The 26002-nt window shown below is 38.7% G+C and overlaps 1 protein-coding gene and 1 long non-coding RNA gene across 4 annotated transcripts in view; one reads left to right on the forward strand and one right to left on the reverse strand.

Moving 5' to 3' along the window:
* The window catches only part of LOC309640502, an 875392-nt gene that overhangs the window by 75681 nt on the left and 773709 nt on the right, over positions 1–26002 (reverse strand). The gene's annotated exons all lie outside the window — the stretch shown is intronic.
* The window catches only part of SLC2A13 (solute carrier family 2 member 13), a 447444-nt gene continuing 430949 nt past the window's right edge, over positions 9508–26002 (forward strand). For 2 of the 3 annotated variants that reach the window (XM_082419253.1, XM_082419251.1), the window contains exon 1: positions 9510–10403. In XM_082419253.1, coding sequence (XP_082275379.1) covers positions 9854–10403 — 550 coding nt within the window. In that variant the 5' untranslated portion in view covers positions 9510–9853. Of the gene's footprint in view, positions 10404–26002 lie in introns of all 3 variants that reach the window. The other variant, XM_082419252.1, reaches the window with a different exon arrangement.

The following is a 26002-nucleotide window of genomic DNA, read 5'->3' on the forward strand; positions in this document are numbered from 1 at the left end:
GAAAGGGATGTGTATTCTATTGTTGTTGGATGGAGTGTTCTCTAAGTGTCAATTATGTTAATATGGTTGATAGTGTTTTTCAAATCTTTTACATCTTTGTTATATCCTATTTTCTGTGTACTACTTCTATCAATCATGGAAAAATGAGTATTGAATCTGACTGTAATTGTGGTTTTATCTACTTTTCTTGTATCTCTATCATTTATTTTGAAGTTCTGGGGTTTTTTTCTTGTTTTTTTTTTGGCTGTGTGGCATGTGGGATCTTAGTTCCCCAACCAGGAATGGAACCCGTGCCCCCTGCAGTGGAAGCACGGGGTCTCAACCATTGGACCGCCAGGGAAGTCCCTTGAAGCTCTGTTTTCAGATGCTTAAACTTTTAAGATTATGTAATCTGATGAATAGACACCTCTATCATTATCTTATTTGTGTGTATTAATATATCCAGCTTTCTTTTGGCTAGTGTTAGCATGATGTATCTTTGTCTATTCTTTTATACTTAATATATAATAAATAAATATAACAATATTTAATGTATCCTTTATATTTAAAGTTGGTTTCTTGTAGGCAGCATAGAGTTGAATTCTGTGTTTTATATCTAATCTGATCATCTTTGCCTTTTAATTGGTATGCTTAGACTATTTACCTTCTATGTGATTACTGATATGATTGGGATTAAATTGACCATTTTGCTATTTTTCTATCTTTCCCTGTTCTTCATTACCTTTTTCCTTTTTTTTCACCTTTTTATGGATTGAAGTTTTTTGTACTATGGCTATTGTATATTATATATTGATATAAATGAAGTCAAAGAATTTTGCAAGAGCCAGATAATCATACCTGGAGGCGATGCGTCCAACCACATCTTAATTACTCCACTGGTTGCTCAGTGGAGACTCTTCTGCTGCTGCTGGGTGAAGACACCACATCATCCACTGCCAACTTTGGACATAGTATGCCCCCACTAGTACTCCTGCTGCCACTTTTTCAAGGCTGTATGGCTTCCCTCTGCCAGTCTTTGCCACCCTCAGTAGAATAGACTTCATAGAGAGCCTCCCTCTTCATGTTATTCTCTTCCAATCAAAGTCTTGTGCAGATGTCTTTGACTGGCTGACCTTGGGTGATATACCTGCCCCTAACTCCAAGGAATGCTGGGAAAGGGAACGTCTGGATTCTATTTTGACAAAGTGAGACTCATAATACAGGCAATTCCCCAGAGAAAGCGTGTCCAAATGTACAAGATCACAAAGTATAATAGATGTCTACTACAATTTAGGGAGGTTAAAAAAAATTGGGTTGTATTAGAAGATAATTTTAAAAAGAAAAAATTTAAAAGGCCATACGTTTTTAAAAACAAAAGACACAAAGCAGTTTTTCTTCATACCTAAACTGTAACAGAAATCTGAAGCATTATTTTTTTAATGTTTATAATTATGAGTATATATAGTTGACTGCTTTTCCCCCTTATTATTCACACTGTGAGTTTCTCATCCATTAGGATGATAATTGAAAGCTGAGTCTTCACTTAGCCTGTAGGTCTATGAAAAATAGCCTCAGGGTATTTTTAATATATATGATTACCTCAGGGTTGCTGCATGAAAATTTCATGGCAATTTCACAAAACAAAGATCCTACAGAAGAAATTGACTTTGCTTTTCTTGTCAGTGCACTATTACATTATTATTTTCTTACCAGATCACTCCCTGATGAATAGCTGTCATCATTAGCCAGTGGCAATAACGTATTAACTGAATTTTTCTGTACTCATCCAAGCATCTCTTATAACAATTCGATGATTTAGAGAAAATAATGAAATTATCTTAGATCTTCAAATGGTGCAATCTAAGGAATGCTTTTTTGCACTTGGAAGCTTTCTTTTTCCTTTTGGTATTGGGAAGAGCTGCTAAAGTATTTCCATCCCTTTCTTGTTCTCCATAGAATTCAGAGTAATTTTCTAAGATGACAGACCATTGATTGATATGTATATTGACTTAGCTTTCAGCTTGAAAATTGTCAAAATTTTCTTTTAAAAGATTTTGTATGTATTCCTATTCTATATTTTGGAATTTATGCAATTTTTCTTCTATTTGACAATTTTTCATTAGAATAGTATGCAAAACCACATAGTGATAAGCAGGGTGATTATGTCTGGTTAGTAGCTGGGTAAGATGTCTATTAGTTAAGAGGTAGCACACAGAGATTGTGCTTTGCCACTTGCAACCTAGGGGTCCCCAAATTAATGATGAAATAGACTGTAATCACTAATAGACCAGAAAAATGAAAAAAACTAAGTATATTGTAAAACCCAAAAGCAAAATGATATTATTTACTCTTTAGTTTGATCAGTTGACATTTCATCAACAATTTTGGTAGCAATTAGGAATAGGAATAATTCTATTGCAACAACTTTGTTTTTTTATGTTATACCTTTGAACTGGAGAAAATAAATACCATTTTATTTTTTTAAATTTAAATTTCAGTCCATTGATCTCTCTTCTCTTCTTAACCAGAATTTTGTCTCTTTCAATAATTTGGTACATAATGATTTAAATGATCAGCTATTTTTCTATATGGGTCTGCAGTGTTTTCCTATTGGGAATGAGGACAATTGAAGACAGTGCAAAGTAAAGTGCTTTTCATAAAGTTCAATGCCCAAGAAATATTGCATTTATTTCTGTTAACATCTATAGGCTATGCTGTGTATTTCTTAAGAAAAAGCATGCTTGTTTGATCAGTGAAAATCTGACACTGCTTGAGCTATATTTAGGGTTTGGGTCAGGTGGCATGTTATACACATAATTTGTATTATCTCAACTTGTTATTTCATCATATTATGCATAGGTATGGAAAGTGATGACTTACAGACCTGAGCCAAACAGATTCCATGCAGACTGATATCCCTCACTCACTCATTCATTCATTCATTCAATAAATACTTATGTGCCAGCAATGTGTTCGACTCAGGGGATATAATGGTGAACAGAGAAAACACAGGCCCTGCTCTCATTTACTAAGGACACTTTTCTTTAACTATGGGCTGACCTGTAGATAAAACATCTCTAATTGCACTTATGAAGACATGTTTTCTAGGAGTCTCAGTTTAGAAAAATCACAGGAAGAGAGTACAATAAGTTCCCTACATATGAACGAGTTCTGTTCCGAGAGCACGTTCATAAGTCCAATTTGTTTGTAAGTCCAACAAAGTTAGCCTAGGTACCCAACATAATTGGCTATATAGTACTGTAGTGTAATAGGTTTATAATACTTTTCACCCGTGCGCCACAACTACTGAGCCTGCGCTCCGGAGCCCGCAAGCCCCAACTGAAGCCCCAGAGCCTAGAGCCCGTGCTCTGCAATGGGAGAAGCCACCGCAGTGAGAAGTCCGCGCACCGCAACAAAGAGTAGCCCCCGCTCACCGCAACTAGAGAAAAGCCGCGCACAACAACAAAGACCCAACGCAGCCAAAAGTAAAAAAATTAAAAAAAAAAAAACCCACAAAGAAAAAAAGAAAATATTTTTAATCTTATAGTACAGTACCTTGAAAAGTACAGTAGTACAGTACAACAGCTGGCATACAGGGGCTGGCATCGAGTGAACAGGCAAGAAAAGTTACTGACTGGAGGAGGGAGAGGAGGTGTGAGATGGTAGAGATGAAGGAACGTCAGCAATAGGAGACAGAGGGCAAGCTGCAGTTTCACTCATGCCTGATGTTGATGGAATGCAGGTTTGCATCTTTGAATGTTCACAACTTGAAGGTTCATATGTAGGGGACTTACTGTAATGAATGCTCCTATTTCCACCATAAAGACTCTCTGTCCCATACTTACTGACTCAGCATGAAAATCAGATATAAAAGCAAGTTCAGTGTTACTGAATTGTCATTTAGTGTATTTGAGATATAAAAATGTTCAATGCTGTACACTGTAAAAATTGTGAGAGAGAATCTGAGAGGAAATTACAATACTGTTTTTTTGGAAACATTGAGATTGACCACTCTTCCTGAAATATTTTTTGCATAAGTTTGTTTAAACAGTCATATTTTGCATGTGCAAGTACTACTGGCTGGGAAAACAAAAGCATCCTTCAAAGCAGTGCTTGTTAATGCTGTGCAACTTATATGGTCAGTGAGTTACATAATTTGTATTATTAAATTAAAAGTTTTTGGTTCTCCTGAGTTAAGAGGAATGTATAAGGAAATAGGAATTTATTATTTTATCTAAATAATTCCAACTACAAAATATAAATTAATTGTTTCAGCTGGATATTTACTTAGTTTTAACATGGTAAGTTCACTCAGTTTGGCAAAGCAGAGTCACCCTATTACCATGCTTACAACATAGTGACTCTGCTTCAGACAGAATCACTATTACAAGTGAGTTTACAATTTGGATTCAAAATGCAAAAGAAAACCTACTGACTTTTTAAAAACAAAATCATTAGTGAGGAGCTCTTCATGTTACAAGATACATTTGAAAGTATTTTCCATTACTAGTCAAACGACTGAAACTGGCTGAAGAACCAGTGTCATACCAAGTTAATAATTTCTCAATTAAAGAGGGTGAGTTGTTACTAATTTCATTAGTGATTCTACTTTGAAACAAATACTTCCCACTACTCTCATTTCAGATTTTTGCATCCTGTTTAATTAAGAGATTTCTTGAAGTTGCAAGTCAAGATTTGTTTTTTTTTTTCCTTTCTGTTATTTTTTTAACAGTTATCATTTGCAGCTACTCATTTGGGTCAATAAATAATATTTTGACACTCTGCAATCAAAGTTGAGTTCCACTGGAATTTTTGTTTCTAGCTCCAATTTGGTATACTATGCTTTGTATTATTAGGTATATCTAAACATAGTCATGTTGGTCTTTTACTGCTTGGAATATATTGCGTTTGAGAATAGGGACTAAGTACTGTACTTTTCTGTATACATTAGAAAATGGTACCTGGAAATGTTAGAGCCCTCTTATAGAAGCCAGCAGAGGGCAAAACTAATACATTAAGAATAGCAGAGTGGAGAAAAGGACAGAATCTGGATCTTTGACACCATTTTTCAAAGACTGATCATACCATTCCTGATGCTGCCACTTCTGGACATTCAGATTTATGTAATAATACACTTCTGTAGTGTATAAGGCAGTTTCAGTATGGATTTCCTGTTACTCAGATTGAAACCATCTAACTACTGATACAGTATTATTATCCTCCTTTTACAGAAGAGAAACCTGAAGTTTAGAGAAAATAAGTAAGTGGTCATACAGTCAAGGAAGTAGCAGATTGAAGATGTGAACTTGGGTGTTCCTGCTTACAACATCTAGGTTCACTCCATCCCCCATCCCCCTATTATCCATTTCATGAAAGCTTTCTTTTTCTACTTTTATAACTTTTGTTAGTGATTATACTATTACTTATGCTATTAATTAACTATAAGAGCTAGCCTAGTAAAAGTCCTTGGGCCAACAACAGCACCCAGAATTGAGTGCTAATAGTGTAGATACTTGCCAGTCCCTCAGTTAAAAGCTACCAAGGTCAACACTGTATTTTTGTTATTAATACCATGTTCTTCTTTCCTGCTTTTTTTTTTTTTTTTTGCTTGCCTTCTCTTTTAGAGGAAGAAGTGTTCCTCCTCTTCCCTATGGCTGGGTTAGCCTCTCTCTTAATTATCTTGCTCATTTCCTCCCTGCCTCCTTTGAGACTTTGCTCTATCAATCATGCAGGATCCTGACTTGTCAATATATTCTTTTCACTTCAGTATATGAATAAATTTGTCATGCCTAACCCCTCTACCCTTTCTCTTGATCCTGATATCTCTTTAAACTATTCTCTCCTTCATTGCATTTACCAAGAGACTTCTAGAAAATGCAACCTACAGTTGCTATTTCCACTATTTTCTGTTAATTGACATTGCTCTCCTAAAAGTCTCTGAGGAGGAAGAGGAGCTGCAACCCTCCCCACCCAAAAGAGGAGGAGGTGATATTATGTTGTGTCGCAAGTTCTGTTCCCAGTTGGGCATGGTTATTAGTGGGCAGGGTCAATGTGTGTTAAAATATCATCCATGCCTCATGCTTTCTTGTATTTCCTGCTCCATGTCTCCATGTAGTAAGCAGATCTAGATAGGGCATTGCCCATTGGGCATGCTGACCATCCTGTTTTCTTACCTTCCATTCTTGCCTCCCATTCCATCTCTTCTTCCTTACAACAAGTCAAAGGCAAGATTTGGGGGGAAGTACTAAGCACATATTAAACCTCATAACTAAGCCATGGGACCCGCTACCTTTGTACCTACTAATAATATATTTATTTTGATGCTGCTATTGTCTATTATATGTACAGAAAGGAAGAAAGATCAATAAGGCAGGATTCTGGCATTACTACTTGGTTTCTGAATGTAATACCAGCAAAATACCATCAAAACAATATTCTGATTCTCAGCAGTCACCATCGACTTTTTTTTCTCTCTTCTCCCCCCCAGCTTTATTGTTGTATGACTGACAAATTAAAAATGTATATTGTTAAGGTATACAATGTGATGTTTTGATATACGCATACACTGTGAAATGATTACCACAATCAAGCTAATTAGCATATTAATCACCTCACAGATTACCTTTTTTGTGGTGAGAACATTTAAGATATATTCTATTAGCAAGTTTCAAGTATACAATATATTAACTATTAACTCTAGTCACCATGGTGTACATTAGGTCTTCACCATTGACTTTCTAATAGTCAAGTTCAATGATTTCATATGAGTTTTTATTCTCTTTGATCTCTATGCAATATATTTGGTTCTCTTAGCCAGCCCCTCCTTCCTGAAACGCTTTACTTGCCTTTTATGCCATGTTACTTTACTAGTTACTTTGGTAACTCAAATCTGTTGGTTTTATTGCCCAGGATTTATTTGCCTGTCTTCCGGCAAAAAAGTACCCCAGATTTCTTATGGGAATGCCCCCCAAACACACTCGAAGCCCACATGGTTTACTTCTATTAATAGTTCAAGATATGGGCACTAATTGGCCATCAGATATGAGTAGAATAGGAAATAGACCTTGGAACCTGCTGTAGTCACTTGGCTACCACATGGAATTTGAGAGTGGAGCGCAAGTAGCAAGAAGCAGAATGGAGAGATGGAGCTCTTGGTGACATCCTGGTTTTTGAGGCCCATATTCAGCTGTACTTGAAATCAGCCTGTTGAAAGCTTTTCAGAGACAAGAGTCAATAAATCCTCCCTCTCCACCATAATTTTGGCTTAAACCAGTCGGATTTGGGTTTTCTTTCTTTGTGATCTAAACAATAGTAAAACAAACTTTGTGTTTTACTGTGTACATATAAATGCATACAGAAAGTTCTGGAAAGATACGTTTCAAAGTGATAGGTGTGGTTATCTCCGGAGAAAGGGAACTGTTATGGTGGGAGAGATGAATGGAAAGGGATCTGTAGCAGTACAGCTAAAACCACTCTCTCACTTCTTTCCCTCTTCCTGGAGGTTGTAAAGCAAATGTACTTAAAACTTGGGTTTTCAAATTCACCTTGCAAGCCAATAATGATGCTTAGAATTATTATTTACTGTGCAATAGCAACTAGGTATATTTTAAAATTATTTTTCATTTCTAGTAAATGAGTCATTGCTGTACCAATATCTGCTCTGCAAATAAGAAAACAAAGAACAGACTAATTTAGTGGTTGTCAAAAGTTGTACAGTAAAACAGTGATACTGATAGGACTCATGTCTTTTGATCCTTAGCTTTCCATTTCATCATAATCTGCGGTTGGGGCAGGCTTCAGGGAACTATACTTTGGACTCACGCTGTAGTGTTAAAATGAACTTGGCTCCCTCCAAGGGCTGGAAAGAACTCTGTTGAGCTCTCTGATCCCTTTTTTTCATGTCACATTTCTTTTCAGATGTAACCTGATCGTAGGTATTTAGGTGCCGTGATGATTTGGAGTGGAACCATTTTAAGTAGTTTAGCGTTCTGTGACACAAAAGCTGAATTTCCAGCAAGGATGCTCAGGAGCCAAGGTGTTCCTGACAGGAGTAAAAGGAAGTTTGTTTCATCTCAGCAAGAGGGAACTGTCAACAGTACCAGCTGATTCTCATCTGGTAGAAGAGCCCTGCTCTTCAAAAGCGATGAACCGGCTCACCACCAGGTGGCGCGGTTTTATTACAGCAGGCATGGAAAAGGGCGCTCTCTTACCTGAATCTTTTTCTGTAGCCTGAATATTAGAGTTCATTGCTCCAGAGCTAAAAGCTCTCTCTGTTTAATTGATCCCTGGGAATTATGAGAGAACCTTACTTTAAAGCCACACAATAAGTTTAAACAGTTAAGTCCTCTAAGCCCATTAGTTCATTTTTCCTTGGTGCTGTTAAGGAAAGTGTTATATTATGGAGATAATCATGACTGATAATCCAAAGGAAAGCAATTTTGACAAATTCTAATATAAATTTTTATTGAAAACGAAACGACAAAATCCTTTTCTTTAATAAGAACAAGTTTTAGGCTGCATGAAAAAAATAGGCCTCAGACTAAGACTTTTGCTCAAATAAGGAAAATAAAAGAGCACTGAAATGATAAGGAACAAAATTATATGATGCTTTACCTCCTGCCCTGAGCCTGAAGAATGAAAGCAAATCAGAGGGACAAAGTTTCTCTTCTAAAGTGGAGCTGTATAAAATGATTTACTACTGACTTCAAAGTGAGGAAAAAAACAACCGGCAATTAACTCAACAGTTTAAAAAACTGGTGGCAAGTAATGTCATCTTTGCTTTGTTTCAAGCAAATGAAGCAGTTAAAATTGCCCCTGCAAATGGAAGGCAACAGTGCAGACTTCTCAGGGGAGAAGACATCCTTCCTTTTAGTGAGTATGTTGGGGGAGTTAGGTGGAGATTTCCTCTTAAACGTTAAATCACATCAAATATTGGGTTTACTTTGTACCAGTGGCAGCGCCTTGGTGATACAGGAGTGTAATGTATAAATGTGAATTTTCTTTTACACATCAGGGATCCCTGGAAGGAAGTTTGGGATTCACCTGGGGAGATTCGTTATCTCTGTCCTCAAAGAAATAAGATGTACCGTGCCTTTAAAATAAGCATAAGTTGAGGAGGGACTGGCGATAAGAAACTTAATTGCTCCAGAACAGACCCATTTTTGTCACAATATTATAAAAGTAAGGAAGAGTACTTGCTATATGCCATAACAGGATATTTTTTCCTAGGCCCTTTCCAGGCTTGGCCATCCTCAGGCTTTTATAAGAGATTCTCTCCTTGCCTTTCCAAACCGTGCAATCATCGTAGGCGGTTTCTCCGAGTCTGAAAGCCTAGTAGCCGGCATTCAAACATTGGCTTGCTACCCAGCTGCGGCCCCGAAACTAGGGGGCTTAAAGCTGTAAGGATGCGAGAGCCACGTAAGAAGGAGCCTAGGTCGGAGGTCGCGATCGACCGGGGGGGGGGGGGTGGTGGGGGGGTGGTGGGTGGGTGGGTTTTAGGGATCGGGGAGGGCTCAGGTTGGCCCCGCCCGGGGAGGGGGCGGAGCGTCTCCGGCCCGGCCCTGCCGGCTGGGGCTGCACGTGACCCGCGGCCCCACCTCCCGCTCGCTCCGCAGCGCCAGCTCGGCAGGCGCGGGGCGTGAGTCTCGAGTGAGACCCGCCAGGCTCCAACTCCGCAGCGCCGGGGCTCGGCGGGCAGCAACTTTCTCCCCGGAGCGGCCGCGGCGGCGGCGGCTGCTGCCGTGGCAGTCGGAGCGGGAGCCGGGAGGAGGAAGGCGGCGGCAGCGGTTCCTTGTGCCCGCTCGGGCTGTCTAGCCCTCCGAGACCGCCGGCCCGCGGAGCCTCGTCCCCCCGGGCAGCCCCGGGCCCCTGCCCTATGTCCCGCAAGGCGAGCGAGAATGTGGAGTACACGCTGCGGAGCCTGAGCAGCCTGATGGGCGAGCGGCGCAGGAAGCAGCAGGAGCCGGACGCGGCGAGCACGGCTGGGGAGCGCAGCCTCCTGGCGGCCGCCGAGTCCAGCGCCAGCCTGCAGGGCTCGGGCGGCGGCGGCGTCGGGGACCTGGAGCGCGCGGCGCGGAGGCAGTTCCAGCAGGACGAGACCCCCGCCTTCGTGTACGTGGTGGCAGTCTTCTCCGCGCTGGGCGGCTTCCTGTTCGGCTATGACACCGGGGTGGTGTCGGGGGCCATGCTGCTGCTCAAGCGGCAGCTCAGCCTGGACGCGCTGTGGCAGGAGCTGCTCGTGTCCAGCACGGTGGGGGCGGCCGCAGTCTCGGCGCTGGCTGGCGGGGCCCTCAACGGCGTCTTCGGCCGCCGCGCCGCCATCCTGCTGGCCAGTGCCCTCTTCACCGCCGGCTCCACGGTGCTGGCTGCGGCGAACAACAAGGAGACGCTGCTCGCCGGCCGCCTGGTTGTAGGGCTCGGCATCGGTGAGTTCCGGCTTGGCGAAGGGCGCCCGGGGGGCCCCTGGCGACACCGCCCTTGACCCTAGTCGCTGCGTTCCTTTTGCCCCTTCGGGGTCCCCGTCGGGTCTGGCCGGCTCCCGAGAATACTCCGCGTCTCTTGCTCCTGCTCTGAGAGCCCATCTGTTTGTTAGTCCGGCCTCGCAGGCTCCCCCTAGGGTGGGGGTGGGGGTTCTCTGTAGTCTGTCCCGAGCCCACGAGTAATCTTCGATTTCCCACAGACAAGTGAATCCGCGTGATTGTTGCCTCTCTGAGCCCTTCCGGGAGCCCCGCGTATCACCAGCGTTTTCCTTGATCCAGCCCTACCTGATGCCTATCTAGAGCTTAGGAAGGAGGGTCTCTTTACTTTTCAGCATTGTCTCACTTTGTTTCTCCATTGCTAGACCGTTTCCTTTCCTAGGATTCCAAACTCCGAACCCAATCAGTCTTAAAAGTCACAGTAAGATAATTTTTAAAGTTAATCAAGTCATCTGGACTCTATTTTTTGCTACTCTTCACTTTCCTTCTCTAGTCATTTATCTTTAGGGTGGAGTATTATTTTTTCTCCTCTTTTGTTGTTACTTTTTGTATTGCCCTTTGCTTTTCATTTTCTTCCCAAATAAATTCTTGCCTTTTCTGTTTCTCTGACTTTTTCCTTTAAATCTATATTCACCCACTCTCCTCTTTGTTTTGCCTCTCCTGCTTTCCCTTAGGTTATGTTCACTTCCTAAATTCATTTAGGAACTACTCGCCCTGTGGATAAATGCCTAGCAAGGTAGATGTTCGCAATTTACTTCCAAAATGAAGGGATTTAGGTTTCCTTGGCATTGATTTTTCACCCTGGTTGCTGAGCAGGGGAGGTGCAGTTGGTAAGTTCTTGGCAGATGGAAGCTATTTGGAATGTGCTTAGTATTATTAGAAAACACTTTTGAGACAAAGTAGGGGGTTGAGACTTAAATCTCGCTAGTAATTTTTCTAAGACACGCCACTGTTGCTTTTTTAATGTTGCCTTTCATAATTCAGTTTTTTTGTTTCCTTTAGGGTGCTGTTGAAGTATTTCTTCCCTATGGCTAGGGATTGATGAAAGAGCCCTTTAAATCTTGGGCTCCTGATGATCTGTCCATTCACCACTTGTTTGACCTTTATGCTTTTTGCCTCTTCTCTGTAGGCTCTATGGGGGAGAGAGCCCCATTTATACAACTCCACATGTAGGAACCATGGGCCTAAAACCCAACTCACTGCACTTTTATATCCAAAATCGATTATTACTGACTTGCTTTTTGTTTGTGTATCGCACTGTTAATTGGGAAGCAGGACAAGCCTCTCAGTAAAATGTTGAGTTGGTGCATTAAAGTCCAAAATGACCAAAAAGTACAGCTGAAATGAAACCTCTCTGTACAGGAACTACCTGTGCCTTCAGGATTATTTTCTCAGAATTCTCTGCCTGGTATAGCAGACTACCTTTTTTGTTTCTTCGGACATTGAAATAATGTAATTTTAGGTAGCAAGATTTGTTCAGTAAGACTGAATCTTATTTGTGATTTTGGAATTCAATACTGTTTTGCAGAGATCTCTAAATGAAGTTTCCTAGTGTTTAGCTATGGCAAGTATTGGATATTTGGGTATTATGTTTACTCTTATATCTGATAGGAAAATTAACCCGCTGTTGTGTGTAAGGGCCCTTTCCAGATGTTGTGAGCAGAACAGTGAGGAGCATTTATATTTCAGTGAGAGTGGCAGGGCAGGACTAAAGCAAGGTAGAACTTGCTCATCTCCATAAGAAAGGATCACAGTGAGGGCGGATGAATTAAAAGAGGGTACCATTACTCCCAACAGAAGAAAGCCTAAGCTCTTCCAGATGGAAATGGTATGTTGATGAGTAGTATTTTGACAGTAGAAGTAAGGAAAGGACCTTCTAAGCCAGGGAATGAGTAAAGAAAGGAAACCATAGGCCATACGTGGGGAAGCAGGTGGATGAAGCAAAGAGGATGAAGCCGGAGGTTAGATTGGAAAGGTTGGTGTGCAAGAACTGCATCTGTGTCTGTGGCACCTGGGCTGCTTGCCTGATAGTGCAGCCAGTTGAGACGTGGTCCTGATAAAAAATTAGTTAAATTTTTTTTAGCTAACGGCCTGTCTCATTTCCAGGGAGAGCACCCCTTAGACTAGAAGCCCTGATACAAAATTTCGTAAAAAGCCCTCCTTACTTAAAAAGTGAAGAATGTTTTAAGGTCATAAACAGGTTTTCAAATAAGCCACATTAAACATCATCACCTTTCAAATTAGGATCTATGTGATGCATGTAATTGTACACATAGAACTCTTAAAACTCACAAAGATTACTAACCATTCAAAAAAAGAAGTCACAAATATTTTTAGCTACAAGGAAATGGGTCCTAACATGAGCATTTTTTTAGGGATACAAAATCAGTTTTGCTTGTTGAGTACACTAAATCTGAGTTTATTTCATGCTGTTTTAAGTAGTTAAATTTTATGTGTGGTCAGGAGTTTTTGTTGTTGTTGTCGTTCTTTTGATATTTAGTAAATGTTGAAGAATAACAAAATGTGTCTTCTGGTATAGTTTTCAGACAAGTTTGCAATGGTAATTTCTTACTTCCACAGATTTACCTGTGGTAAATATAAGGGCCGGGAGGACAGAGTTTTTTATTCATTTTGTTCACTAATGTACAGTACTCCCAGCCCGTAGGAGGCACTGGTTGTACTTGTAGAATAAATGAGTGAATAGTAAGCAGAAACATTAAAAAATTCCACTGCTGATAGGGTATCGCTCTAAGTTAGGATTGTTATTATTTTTTTAAGGGTATCATGAAATATTTGAAAGGCCATCTAAGGGTTTTAGTTTGTAATAGTTTAATGAAATCATTTATTTGTTTAACAAATGCAAATTAAGCTTCCATTATTGATTGTGTCAGTTTCGGAGTAGGCAGTAATTAGATAAAAATCCCACCCTGGAGGTGTGCATACTCTAATGGAACAGAAAGGCCAGCAACAAGAAATTAGGGACTTCCCTGGTGGCGCAGTGGTTAAGAATCCACCTGCCAATGCAGGGTTCTAGCCCTGGTCCCGGAAGATCCCACATGCTGCGGAGCAACTAAGCCCATGCGCAACAACTACTGAGCCTACACTCTAGAGCCTGTGAGCCCGCGTGCTGCAACTACTGAAGCCCACGCGCCTAGAGCCTGTGCTCCGCAACAAGAGAAGCCACCACAATGAGAAGCCCGTGCACCGCAACAAAGAGTAGCCCCCGCTCGCTGCAACTAGAGCAAGCCCGTGTGTAGCAACGAAGACCCAACGCAGCCAAAATAAATAATTAATTTAAAAAAAAAGCAATTAAAATACAATAGAGGTTTCTCTAAGTGCCATGGGAAACACAGGAGAATAGGCAATCGCATTTTTGGGGGGGAAGAAAATAGACACATAATTAAGCCGGTTTTGTAGAAACAGATATTTAAAATGGGGTTTGAAGGATGAGTAGGAGTTCAGCAGATTTACAGAGAGCCATGAAACGAAATATTATTGGTGCTTTAGTATGGACTAGGAACCCTGCTGTTACTTTATATAGGTTATCTCATTTAATCCTTTTAGCTCTAGAAACAGGTCTCCTTTTGCTGGATGCATACCTCATAGATATTGTGGGTTTGGTTCTACACCACCGAAATAAAGTGACTATTGCAATAAAGTGAGTTACACAAACTTCCAGTGCATAAAAAGTTATATTTACACTATACTGTAGTCTATTGTGTACAAATAGTATTATGTCTAAAAAAAAATGTACGTACCTTAGTTTAAAAATACTGCTAAAAATTGTTAACCATCGTGTGAGTCTTCAGCTAGTAATCTTTGGGGGTGGAGGGTCTTGCCTCCATATTGATGGCTACTGACTGATCAAGGTGGTGGTTGCTGAAGCCTGGGTAACTGTGGCAATTTCTTAAAATAAGACAACACTGAAGTTTGCTGCATCAGTTGACTTTCTTTCACAAATGATTTCTCTGTAGCACGTGATGCTGTTTGGATAGCATTTTACCTATAGTTAGAACTTCTTTCAAAATTGGAATCAATCCTCTCAAACACTGCCACTGATTTATCAACTAACTTTATGTATTGATAGTATTCTAAATCCGTTGCTGCCACTTCAACAGTCTTCACAGCATCTTCACCAGGAGTAGATTTCTTTTTGAGAAACTACTTTCTTTGCTTATCCGTAAGAACCATCTCCTTATCCGTGAAAGTTTTATCATGAGATTGCAGCAATTCAGTCACATCTGCAGGCTCCACTTCTAATTCTGGTTCGCTTGCTGTTTCTACCACATCTGCAGTTACTTCCTCCACTGAAGTTTTGAACTCCTCAAAGTCATCATTAGAATCAACTTCTTCCAAACTCTTGTTAATGTTGCAAAATAGACCTCTTACTATGAATCACTAATGTTCTTAATGGTATCTGGAGCGGTGAATCCTTCAGAAGGTTTTCAATTGACTTTGCCCGTATCCATCAGAGAAATCACTATATATGGCAGCTATAGCCTTACACAGGTATTTCTTAAATAATAAGACTTGCAAGTTGAAATTACTCCTTGATCCATGAGCTGCAGAGTGGATATTATGTTAGCAGGCATGAAAACAACATCAATCTCATACATCTCCATCAGAATTCTTGGATAACCAGGTGCATTGTCAATGAGCAGTAATATTTTGAAAGGAATCTTCTGAGCAGTAGGTCTCAATAGAGGGCTTAAAATATTCAGTAAACTGTGTTGTAAACAGACTTGCTGCCATCCAGGCTTTGTTCCATACATAGAGCACAGACAGGGTAGATTTAGCCTAATTCTTAAGGGCCCAGGGATTTTTAGAATGGTAAATGAGCATTGGAGCCAGGCATTGACCTCTCTCTATCTATGGAAGTCCTAGAAGGGATCTTCTTCCAACATAAGGCTGTTTTGTCTATGTTGAAAATCTGTTGTTTAGTTGTAGCCACCTTCATTAATTATCTTTACTAGATCTTCTTGGTAACTTGCTGCAGCTTCAACATCAGCTCTTGCTGCTTCCCCTGTACTTTTATGTATGGAGTTCTTTCCTTAAACCTCATGAACCAACCTCTGCTAGCTTTAGACTTTTCTTTTGCAGCTTCCTCACCTCTCTTAGCCTTCGTAGAATTGAAGAGAGTTAGGCCCTTGCTCTGGACTAGGCTTTGGCTTAAGGAAATGTCGTAGCTGGTTTGATCTGTCAGACCACTATAACTTTCTCTGTATTAGCAATAGGGCTATTTTGCTTTCTTATCATTTGTGTATTGCTGGAGTAGTACTTGTAATTTCCTTCAACTTTGCCATCATCACAACTTGGCTAACTGGTGCAAGAGGCCTAGCTAGTGGCCTGTCTTGGCTTGAGACATGCCTTCCTCATTAAGCTTAATCATTTCTAGCTTTTCATTTAAAGTGAGAGACCTGTGACTTTTTTCACTTTAACACTTAGAGACTATTAAAAGTAGGGATATTAATTGGCTTAATTTAAATATTGTTGCCTCTCAGGGAAATAGGGAGGCCTGAGGACAGGGGGAGAGGGGCTGGGAAGCTGTTGGTTCCTGGAGCAGTCAGAACAAACACAACATTTTTTGATTAAGTTCCCATCTTATATGCATGCGGTTTGTGGTGCCCCAAAATAATTACATTAGTAACATCAAAGATCACTGATCACAGATCACCATAACAATTATAGTAATAATGAAAGAGCTTGAAATATTGTGAAAATTACTAAAATGTGACCCAGAGACATGAACAAGTGAGCAAGTGCTGCTGGAAAAATGGTGCCAATAGACCTGCTCTCTGCGGGGTTACCACAGACCTTCAATCTGTAAAAAAATGCAGTATCTTCAAAGCTCAATGAAACAAGGTATGCAGTAAAACAAGGTGCAGCAGTTAAATGACAAAGTCACTGGTGCAAAATCAGAATTAAAAAAACAAAACCTCGGAGTCTTTCGCTCTTTGAATTACTGGGCATTTAAGTTAACAGCAAGAGTAAAGGCAGCAAAAAGTAAAAGCAGTATATGAAGCAAAAAGTGACTGAAGGGTGATGATGGGTCAGCCATGAAACTGGAATGATTTTTTGCGGGGAGAGGTGTGGATTAGGCTGAATAGGGTTTATTTGGCCTTGCCTACGCGGGGACAGTCTTTGGAGATTTCAGTTGTAAATGATATGATCAGATTAAACATCCCTTGAATTTTTTTTTTCCTTCTTTAAACCATTCTGCTTTTAAACTCTTACTTTCTTCAACCTTTTGTCAAACCCCCACCCCCCGCAAAAAAAAAAAAAAAAATCAGGAGGCTGCAAATAAGAAAAGAGTTTATTTGGGGTCTTAAGAATTGTGATTCGGGAGATACAGATTCAGGTAACCCTGAAAGAGTGTTCCAAGGAAGGGAAAGAGTCAGGTAAAGACAGAGAGTCACGAGGTTGCTAAAAGTTGCCTGGTAAGAATTGTGATTTTCTCTGATGCAAGCTGGAAAATATCTAAAGGAATCATGAGTTGTTTTAGAGTAGGGGTCCAATAAGTATCTTGAGTTTCTGGCAGGTGTTCTGGGTGACTTCAGGTCCAAAGGTCAGATTCCATACAGGCTGAGAAATGCACTTTCTTAATGGCGTCCCAGCTCTGTTTAAGAGAGCTCTTTTAGCAGTACTGACTCCATTTTGATTTTCCTTTCACACCTTGCCTCTTTCAATTTTGTAGTATGAGAAATCCTTCGCGGAGTGGTTACTACCAGGTGGCTAAAATATGTGGTCATGAATTACTGGAATAGGAAGAGTCAGTGCTCCCTTCAACAGAAATCTTTGAAAAATATAAAGATATCAAGCAGTAGAGTATAATTGTTCAATCTATAATTAGAATGTATAATTATATTAAATGATTCATGTAACAGAAGCATAAGAAATCGGGGGTGTTTGTATTTGTTTTAATTTAAGAGTTCAGTTTCCTTGACTAGTTACAACAAAATCAGCTTATTGAGTACCCATTTTGAAAATGGCATATTTCAGGTTTTGGTTTCACCAGAGGTTCCTTTGGTTCCTCCTGTCTCTTATCCTTGACTTGAGTCCTGGGACCAGACTTTTGCCATTGTTCCTGCCCTACTACTTCTGACACCAAGCTTTTTAAACCTGAAGACTCTAATTTCAAATAGGACACAAATTTGCAAGCTCAGAATTTATTATATTCTATAGAGAATCTTATTTTCATGTCTTTTACACAGTTAGATTTTGTAAGTGCTCAGCAAAATTGTACCTACAATCAAAGTTTTTAGGTGTGGTTAGGTACAAAAGGATTGAAGGAGTGTGAATTTGCATGTTTTGCTTCATGTGATTATTGTCTGGGACCTTGTGTCTCTCATGCATAACACACACACAAGGTTGTTGTGACAGGGCAGAGTATAAGAATGCTATACTGTTATCATTGTTAGCATGTCCATAGCCAAAAAGCACGCAATGTAATTTCTACCTTTTTCCCACAGTGTTGGCATTTACTGCTCATTGTAAGTGGTGATTTAGCGCCTGTGTGGGGCATATTAAAAAGGGTCTAAATTCAGATATTTACCAGTATCCAAAACGTTTACTGAGAATTGACATGTTAATTTATACAGCACTGGGTTTGCTGAATTAATCTTAGATTTATACCAGTTTCTCCTCTGTCGGCCTCTGTTGCGGTACTCCCTCTACTGGAACACAGTTTGTAGCTGCTTATTGCAGCTTTTAGTTGGTATGTTATAGCCTGTTGAGTAATATTTTTCAAAAATGTATCAGCACTTTGAATTTTTATCCTTTAATGCAAAGCAATTGTAAAATCTTGTCTGATCAGAAAGTCATACTTTCTGAATACAATCTCAATACTGAGTTTAATATCAATAAAGAATTTCATTTAAGGTAATCATAGAATCAGACAGATTTTTAAATAGTTAATCAGCTAGTGCTGATTTTTTTCTTTTTGCAACCAAGTTTGTTCCCTTCCCCACCCTCCATAATTTCTTTCAGTTTTATCTTTTTTTGTTTGTTATCCGAATAATTATTTTCTTAACATCTTTATTGGAGTATAGTTGCTTTACAATGCTATGTTAGTTTCTGCTGTATAACAATCAGCTATATGTATACATATATTCCCATATCCCCTCCATCATGCATCTCCCTCCCACCCTCCCTATCCCACCCCTCTAGGTGGTCACAGAGCACTGAGTTGATCTCCCTGTGCTATGCGGCTGCTTCCCACTAGCTATCTATTTTACATTTGGTAGTGTATATATGTTGGTGCTACTCTCTCACTTCATCTCAGCTTACCCTTCCCCCTCCCTGTGTCCTCAAGTCCATTCTCTATGTCTGTGTCTTTATTCCTGTCCTGCCCCTAAGTTCTTCAGAAACAATTTTTTTTTTTTTTTTTTAGATTCCATATATATATGTTAGCATATGGTATTTGTTTTTCTCTTTCTGACTTCACTCTGTTTGACAGTCCCTAGGTCCATCCACCTCACTACAAATAACTCAATTTCGTTTCTTTTTATGGCTGAGTAATATTCTATTGTATTTATGTGCCACCTAAGTGTCCATCGACAGATGAATGGATAAAGAAGATGTGGCACGGTTTTATCTTCTTTTAAAGCAGGATTTCTGTATTGGATTTTTGCTCTCTACTGGTATGAAACTGACATGTAAAGTAAAACTTCATTTGACTTCTTTGACTTCTGTTTCCTTGTTTCATACGTGTTAACAGTTTGTGTGCACTGCCCCACCCAGCTACCTCCACACTTTTATATCTGGTGGCATTGACATTGTAGAGTTATAGTGGGAGTTATGACCTAATTATGTTTGCCTAGTAGTATTGCATTGCGCTCCTTGAGTGAGTTGTCAGTGAGATGACATAAGTGTTAATGTGAGTTCTATGAAGTTGTTCATGTGACTTCTCTATAAAACATTTCTCTTTTTTATCCATCCATACTTCTCTCTTCTGTGTCTTAAGCTCAGAGTAAGAACACAGTCTGAGTTGACTGATTCACACTAATGTCTTTGGCTTTAACACCTTTAATGATATAGAACCTGCTGGTAGATCTCAAATAGCAAGCAGTCTTTGCCATCTTTACTCAAAAGCACATAAACTATTTTTCTTTTTTCTTCCTGATTGAACTTGGTTCCTTTATACATCCTTCCCATCCTTCCTGTCTGTAACTCTTTTCATTTTCTTACCTTTCTCTTTTCTTTGTCCTTCAGAGTAAAGAGTAAGCAACACTTCTATAGAGAAGACTTTCATTGTCTGGAGAAAATATGTACTCAGTAGAAAACCCCAAAACATTTTGTATATTTAAACTTTAACTTCCTTGGATGTATAGAGAAAAAAATAGCCAAGTTTTACAGATACGTCTAGACTCAAGTTGGGAGGGAGTACTGCATGTTCCATACTTAGGCCTTTTATTAAATATTAGCACCATTGTTTGGAATTATGTGGTCTGGAATATGTTTTGAAAGCCACACAGCAGAAGCCTCATTTCACAACAAGGCTGAGCAGTGTGATGGGGTCCCCAGTGCCACAGTGCACAGTGGCATCATGGTGGCACCAGCATCCTTCTGTACTGATTTCAGCATCTCCCTGCTCTGTGCCAGGGGGAGTCTCCCCAGTCGCTTCAAGGCAGAATGTGAATTGGCAATCGATTTAGCGACCAGCACCCTGGAAGTGATACCTAACATTTATTCAGTGCTTACTCTATGCCAGACACTCTTCTAAACATTTTGCTTATATTCCCATAATTTTCATAATAACCCAGTGAGCTAATACTATTACAGGCATACCTCATTTTATTGTGCCTCACAGATAATTGTGCTTTTTACAAATTGAAGTTTTGTAGCAATCCTGCATTGAGCAAGTCTGTCAGCACCATTTCTCCAAGAGCATTTGCTCGCTTCATGTCCCTGTGTCACATTTTGGTAATTGTTGCAGTATTTCAAACTTTTAAATTTTTATTATATTTGTTACGATGATTTGTGATCAATGATCTCTGTTACCATTGCAAAAGATTACGACTTGTTGGAGGCTCAGATGATGGTCAGTATTTTTAGCAATAAAGTGTTTTTTACTTAAAGTAGTACATTGAGCTTTTAGACTTACTGCTGCTTTGCTTTATTGCAATATTTGCTTCATTGTGGCGGTCTGGAACTGAACCTGCAACGTCTTGGAGGTATGCCTGTATCTTCTTTTAAAGAAGAGGATATTTAGGTGAAAAGAGATGAAGTAACTTTCACATGGTCACAAAGCTCCTGAGTGGTGGAGCCAGAGATAGCTCCCAAGAGGTCTGGCTTCAGAGTCTGTCCATGCTCAACTGTTTTGTAACTCTGTCGCTTCTCCCTGAAAATAGCGTAATTGTTTTTTACCATGATATATTATTGTGAAAGTTAATTTTAAAATATAAAATTTTTAAATGAGTTTTTCAAGAACATGGCCACAGCATGTCAAGGAATGACAATGAGAAAAGCAAAGCTTAGAGGTTAGGACATCTGTTTCCTTTGCTAAGAGCTTGTGAACAGGGATGCCTATAATCAGAGCTGCTGTGTTGCACAACTCCAGGGGGCTCATGCACACTGTATTCACCCTTGAGGTATATTCACATGGAATATAGCGAAAGTGGGGCTCCCTGGAGTTGGAGAGCACAGAGGTATTGCCTGTGATACAGCAACTAAAATTAAAAACTGCTGCTTTTCCCTTTAAGTTCCTGATGTTCTCTCTGTTTGGAATGAGCTTTTCTATAACATTCTCTCTACCCCTTGTCCCAGAGCTATTTACTGAGTGATGACTTTGTTGGGTGTTGGAGAGAGAAAGATAAAACTAGTCGCTGTTCTTCAGAGACCTAAGTCTAGTGGGGGAGAGACAAACATGAGAGCACAGTAACATGTTCTTAATCCTACAATAGAAGTATCTATAGGATGTTTACTCATCCTTCCAGGTTCAGCTTTATCGTGAAAGCTTTCTCAGTTGGCCTCTGCTAAATATTGGCACTTTCTCTGAAGCAACTCATGGCCTTTAACTGCGTTATTCCTTACAATGTATATATCTTTTTGGCTGTGACTCATCTCCCCTGGTAGAATAGAAACTCATGGGGTTAGGTAATTAGGTATTAATAGTATTTGTGTCTTTTACTGTGCTGAGTTACACACTGTTTATATATTAAGCTCTTAAATATGTAGCAAACTAATGAGTACGTAAAAGTAATACCCAAAAGAACATTACTGTAGTTGAACACTAGAAGGCTCAGGTACATACTTAATTGCTTCACTGTTAATTCAGAAATGGGACTACATGGTGGTGAAGCTTGAGCCCTCTGGATTCACACTGCCTGGGCTCACACCCTGGCTGGCCACTTACTACTTGGGTGATTATGTCAAGTCTTGTCCTTCAGTTTCCTCATCTGTAGAATAGTGATAAGACCTGCCTCCTAGGGTAGTTAAGAGGATTAAATGAGTTCATATTTATAAAAGTGCTTTTAAAGTGCCTGGCAAAGTAAAGCATCAGTGTTTGTTAAACATTCACACATAAGATGTGTAACCTTGGGCATTTACCACTGTGTGCCTCAATTTCCATGTCTTTAAAATGAGTGTTATGATAGCGCTTAGAAAATAGCATTGTTGTAGAAATTAAATGAGCTAATTCATGTAAAACTGTCTGGCTATCAATAAATGGTAGTTCTTGATCATCGCTTTAACACCTTTTGTAATCAATGGAATTAAATTATCCTTAGATTTTTATGTTTATCATAACTAGTAACAGATGAGTAAAAATTCCATAATATAAATCGAACAGTCAAACTTGAAAGAATGAGTAGTTTAAAAGTGGGGCAGTATTCTTTCTTTCAAGTGTTCAGTTATATTATGTAAAATTTATTTTCCAGCAAGACAGATGAAGTTTTGAACTGGGTCTTGAAGAAAGTTACAAAAATTGGTTATCTGAGAGAAGGGTACATTTCTGGTTGGGGAAGGGGGCAGTGATAAATGTAAAGCATTGAGGAAAGTAGGCAGATTTTCTTGGCTAGGTGGAGGGGTTGAATAAGAAAGTAAAAATGTGAACCTGTTTGTTAGAGCTAGTAGTAAGGAACCAGTTGGAGCTGTGATATTAGCTCTGTCTTGTAATGTAGTATTTTATGTGCCTACTTACAGACAAAATAGTTCAGTTCTCAGTGGAAAAGATATATCTGCCTTTTTAGAGGCAAAGAATGAATAGTGTTAGTAAAACTTGAAAAATAATAGTTTTGGAATAAAAAGAATTTTAATAATGGAAACTTTCATATAAAACTTCATTATCATGTTTTTGGGCCTAGTTTATGACTCCATGTCAGGAACTCATTCTGTACAACATAGCAAGAAAATTGTGAACGAAAATGCTGTGCATGGTTTTTAAGGACTAAACATTAACCATTTAATGTTTGCTTAGCAACTGCTTGTAGTTTTGAAAGAAAAATACAGTGACTGAAAATAAGTTGCAACCATGTCTAACAGTAGATATCAAAGTTTCTTGAAATATAGTCATTATTAGAAATTAACATCAGCATAAAATTTGAAGCAGTACTGCTGTGTCTACCTAATTCTAATATTTACTATAAAATCATAAAGAAAATGGCTTCTAGAACTCCTCTCTCCACTATTTTTGGATGCATAAGTATAGTCAGTGTAACATGGCCCTCCGTGATCTTGTAGGTAAGATAATATGTGTATCTGGACTATATCAGAGGCCATGCAGGGCCCCTCCTGCCCACCTGGCAGTGAAGTTGGTGAGGCCAGAAAATGTACAAAAAACACACAAAGCCCAAAACTGTTCAAGTCCTTGGTCATGTCTCTTGAAAGCAAGCTTGTTTCTTATAAAATTCTTATAAAACCTTACAAAATCTTTCATTATATTCTTATAAAGTCTTATAATTCTTGTAAATTCTTTCATTATAAAAATTCTTATAAAATCATTATATTCATTCCTATGTTAGGAAAATATTTAGAATTTTTAGGAGTTTACTATTCCTTCCTCTACTTGTTTGTCCTTTTTAAATGATTTTTTAAGTTAAAATTCATCCCGTACTGCAAAGAACATAGAATTCTAACAGTTTGTCATTTTTCCTTGAATACCCTTTATCTGTGAAAATTCATAATCTTCATTGCTTGGGATATGATGCTTACTTAAAGGTAGCTTAATAGAGTATTGTAAAAAGTCAAAATACAGTAGGTCCTAAAACAAAGCCCATTCTTTATGCCTATGTGTGTATGTTTTTTATGTGCATTCACTCATTAACCAAGAAGGTTAGTACTTTCCTTAGTTTAAGAGTGAATTAAAGGAGTGCAAAGAGGTTAGGTAAATTAGTACTGTTAGTAACAGTGCTGAGATTCAAATCCAGGTTTCTGATCAAGAACCAATGTGTGCCTTACCTCTCCACTATGTGATAAAAGCAGTTTTTGACTGTGAAAGCTAAGTATAGTTATAATCATATTTCCTAGGTTAGTACATGTGTATGTATACATATACGTGTATATAAAATACATAATATATATGTTTTATGTGGTATAATAATATATTATTAAAAGCAGAAAAGAGGTGAACAGAACAGAATAAAAACTTCAGCAGTAGATCCAACTATTTGTAAGAGTTTCGTATTGAACCAGTCAGATAAGATAATAGGGAAAAGAAAGAATTATGAAAAACAACTGAGAAAAACACAATATGAAGAAAAATAATGTAAATGCAATTTGATCTTATATTCTCATTAATACCATATTGGTTTAAGAATCTAAGTTTAAAAAAATAGAAACATTAACAAATTGGAGAATAAAAATCATTTGATCATCTCAATAGATGCAGAAAAAGCTTTTGACAAAATTCAACATTCATGTATGATAAAAACTCTCCACAAAGTGGGTATAGAGGGAACATACTTCAACATAATAAAGGCCATATATGACAAACCCACAGCTAACATCATACTCAACAGTGAAAAGCTGAAAGCATTTCCTCTAAGATCAGGAATGAGACGAGGATGCCCACTCTCACCACTTTTATTCAATATAGTATTGGAAGTCCTAGCCACAGCAATCGGACAAGAAAGAAATAAAAGAAATCCAAATTGGAAAAGAAATAAAACTATTACTGTTTGCAGATGACATGTTACTATACATAGAAAATCCTAAAGATGCCACCAAAAAACTAGTAATGGCTCATCAACGAATTCAGTAAAGTTGCAGGGTACAAGATTAATATACAGAAATCTGTTGCTTTTCTATACACTAATAATGAACTAACAGAAAGATAAATTAAGAAAACAATTCCATTTAGCATCACATCAAAAAGAAAATACCTAGGAAGCCTAAGGAGGTAAAAGACACATACTCAGAAAACTATAAGACACTGATGAAAGAAATTGAAGATGACACAAACAGATGGAAAGATATAATGTGTTTAAAAGAATTAATATTGTTAAAATGACCATGCTACCCAAGGATATCTACAGATACATTGCAATCCCTATCAAAATACCAACGGCAATTTTTACAGAACTAGAACAAATAATTTTAAAATTTGTATGGAAACACAAAAGACCCTGAATACCCAAAGCAATCTTGAGAAAAAAAACAGAGCTGGAGGTATCGTACTGCCTGACCTCAGACTATACTACGAAGCTACAGTCATCAAAACCATCCAGAACTGGCACAGAAACAGGCACGAAGATCAATGAAACAGAATAAAGAGCCAAGAAATAAACCTACACACTTGTGTTCAGTTAATCTATGACAAAGGAGGCAAGAAAACAGTCTCTTGAGAAAAGACCATCTCTTCAATAAGTGGTGTTGGGAAAACTGGATAGCTACATGTAAAAGAATGAAATTAGAACATTTTCTCACACCATGTACAAAAATAAACTTGAAATGGATTAAAGGCCTAAATGTAAGACCAGAAACCATAAAACTAGAAGAAAATGTAGGCAGAACACTCTTCGACATGAATCGTACCAGTGTTTTTTTGTATCTGTTTCCTAGGGCAGAGGAAATAAAAGGAAAAATAAACTAATGAAACCTAATTAAACTTAAAATCTTTTGAACAGCAAAGGAAACCATCAACAAAACAAAAAGACAACATACTGAATGGGAGAAATTATTTGCAAATTATATGACCAATAAGGGGTTAGTATTCCAAAATACATAAACAGCTCCTACAACTCAATATCAAAAAAAAAAAAAAAACCCAATTAAAAATGGGCAGAAGACCTGAATAGACCTTTTTCCAAAGAAGACATACAGATGGCCAACAGGCACATGGAAAGATGCTCAACATCGGTAATCATCAGAGAAATGCAAATCAAAACCACAATGAGATATCACCCACACCTGTCAGGATGGCTATCATCAAAAAGACCACAAATTACAAAAGTTGGCGAGGATGTGGAGAAAAGGGAACCCTTGTATACTGTTGGTGCAAATGTAAATTGGTGCAGTCACTATGGAAAACAGTATGGAGAGTCATTTAAAAACTAAAAATAGAACTTTCATATGATCCATCAGTTTCACTCCTGGGTGTATATCTGAAGAAA

This window comes from Balaenoptera physalus, assembly GCF_965194825.1.
Source record: "Balaenoptera physalus genome assembly, chromosome: 13".
NCBI classification, from domain to species: Eukaryota; Metazoa; Chordata; class Mammalia; order Artiodactyla; family Balaenopteridae; genus Balaenoptera; species Balaenoptera physalus.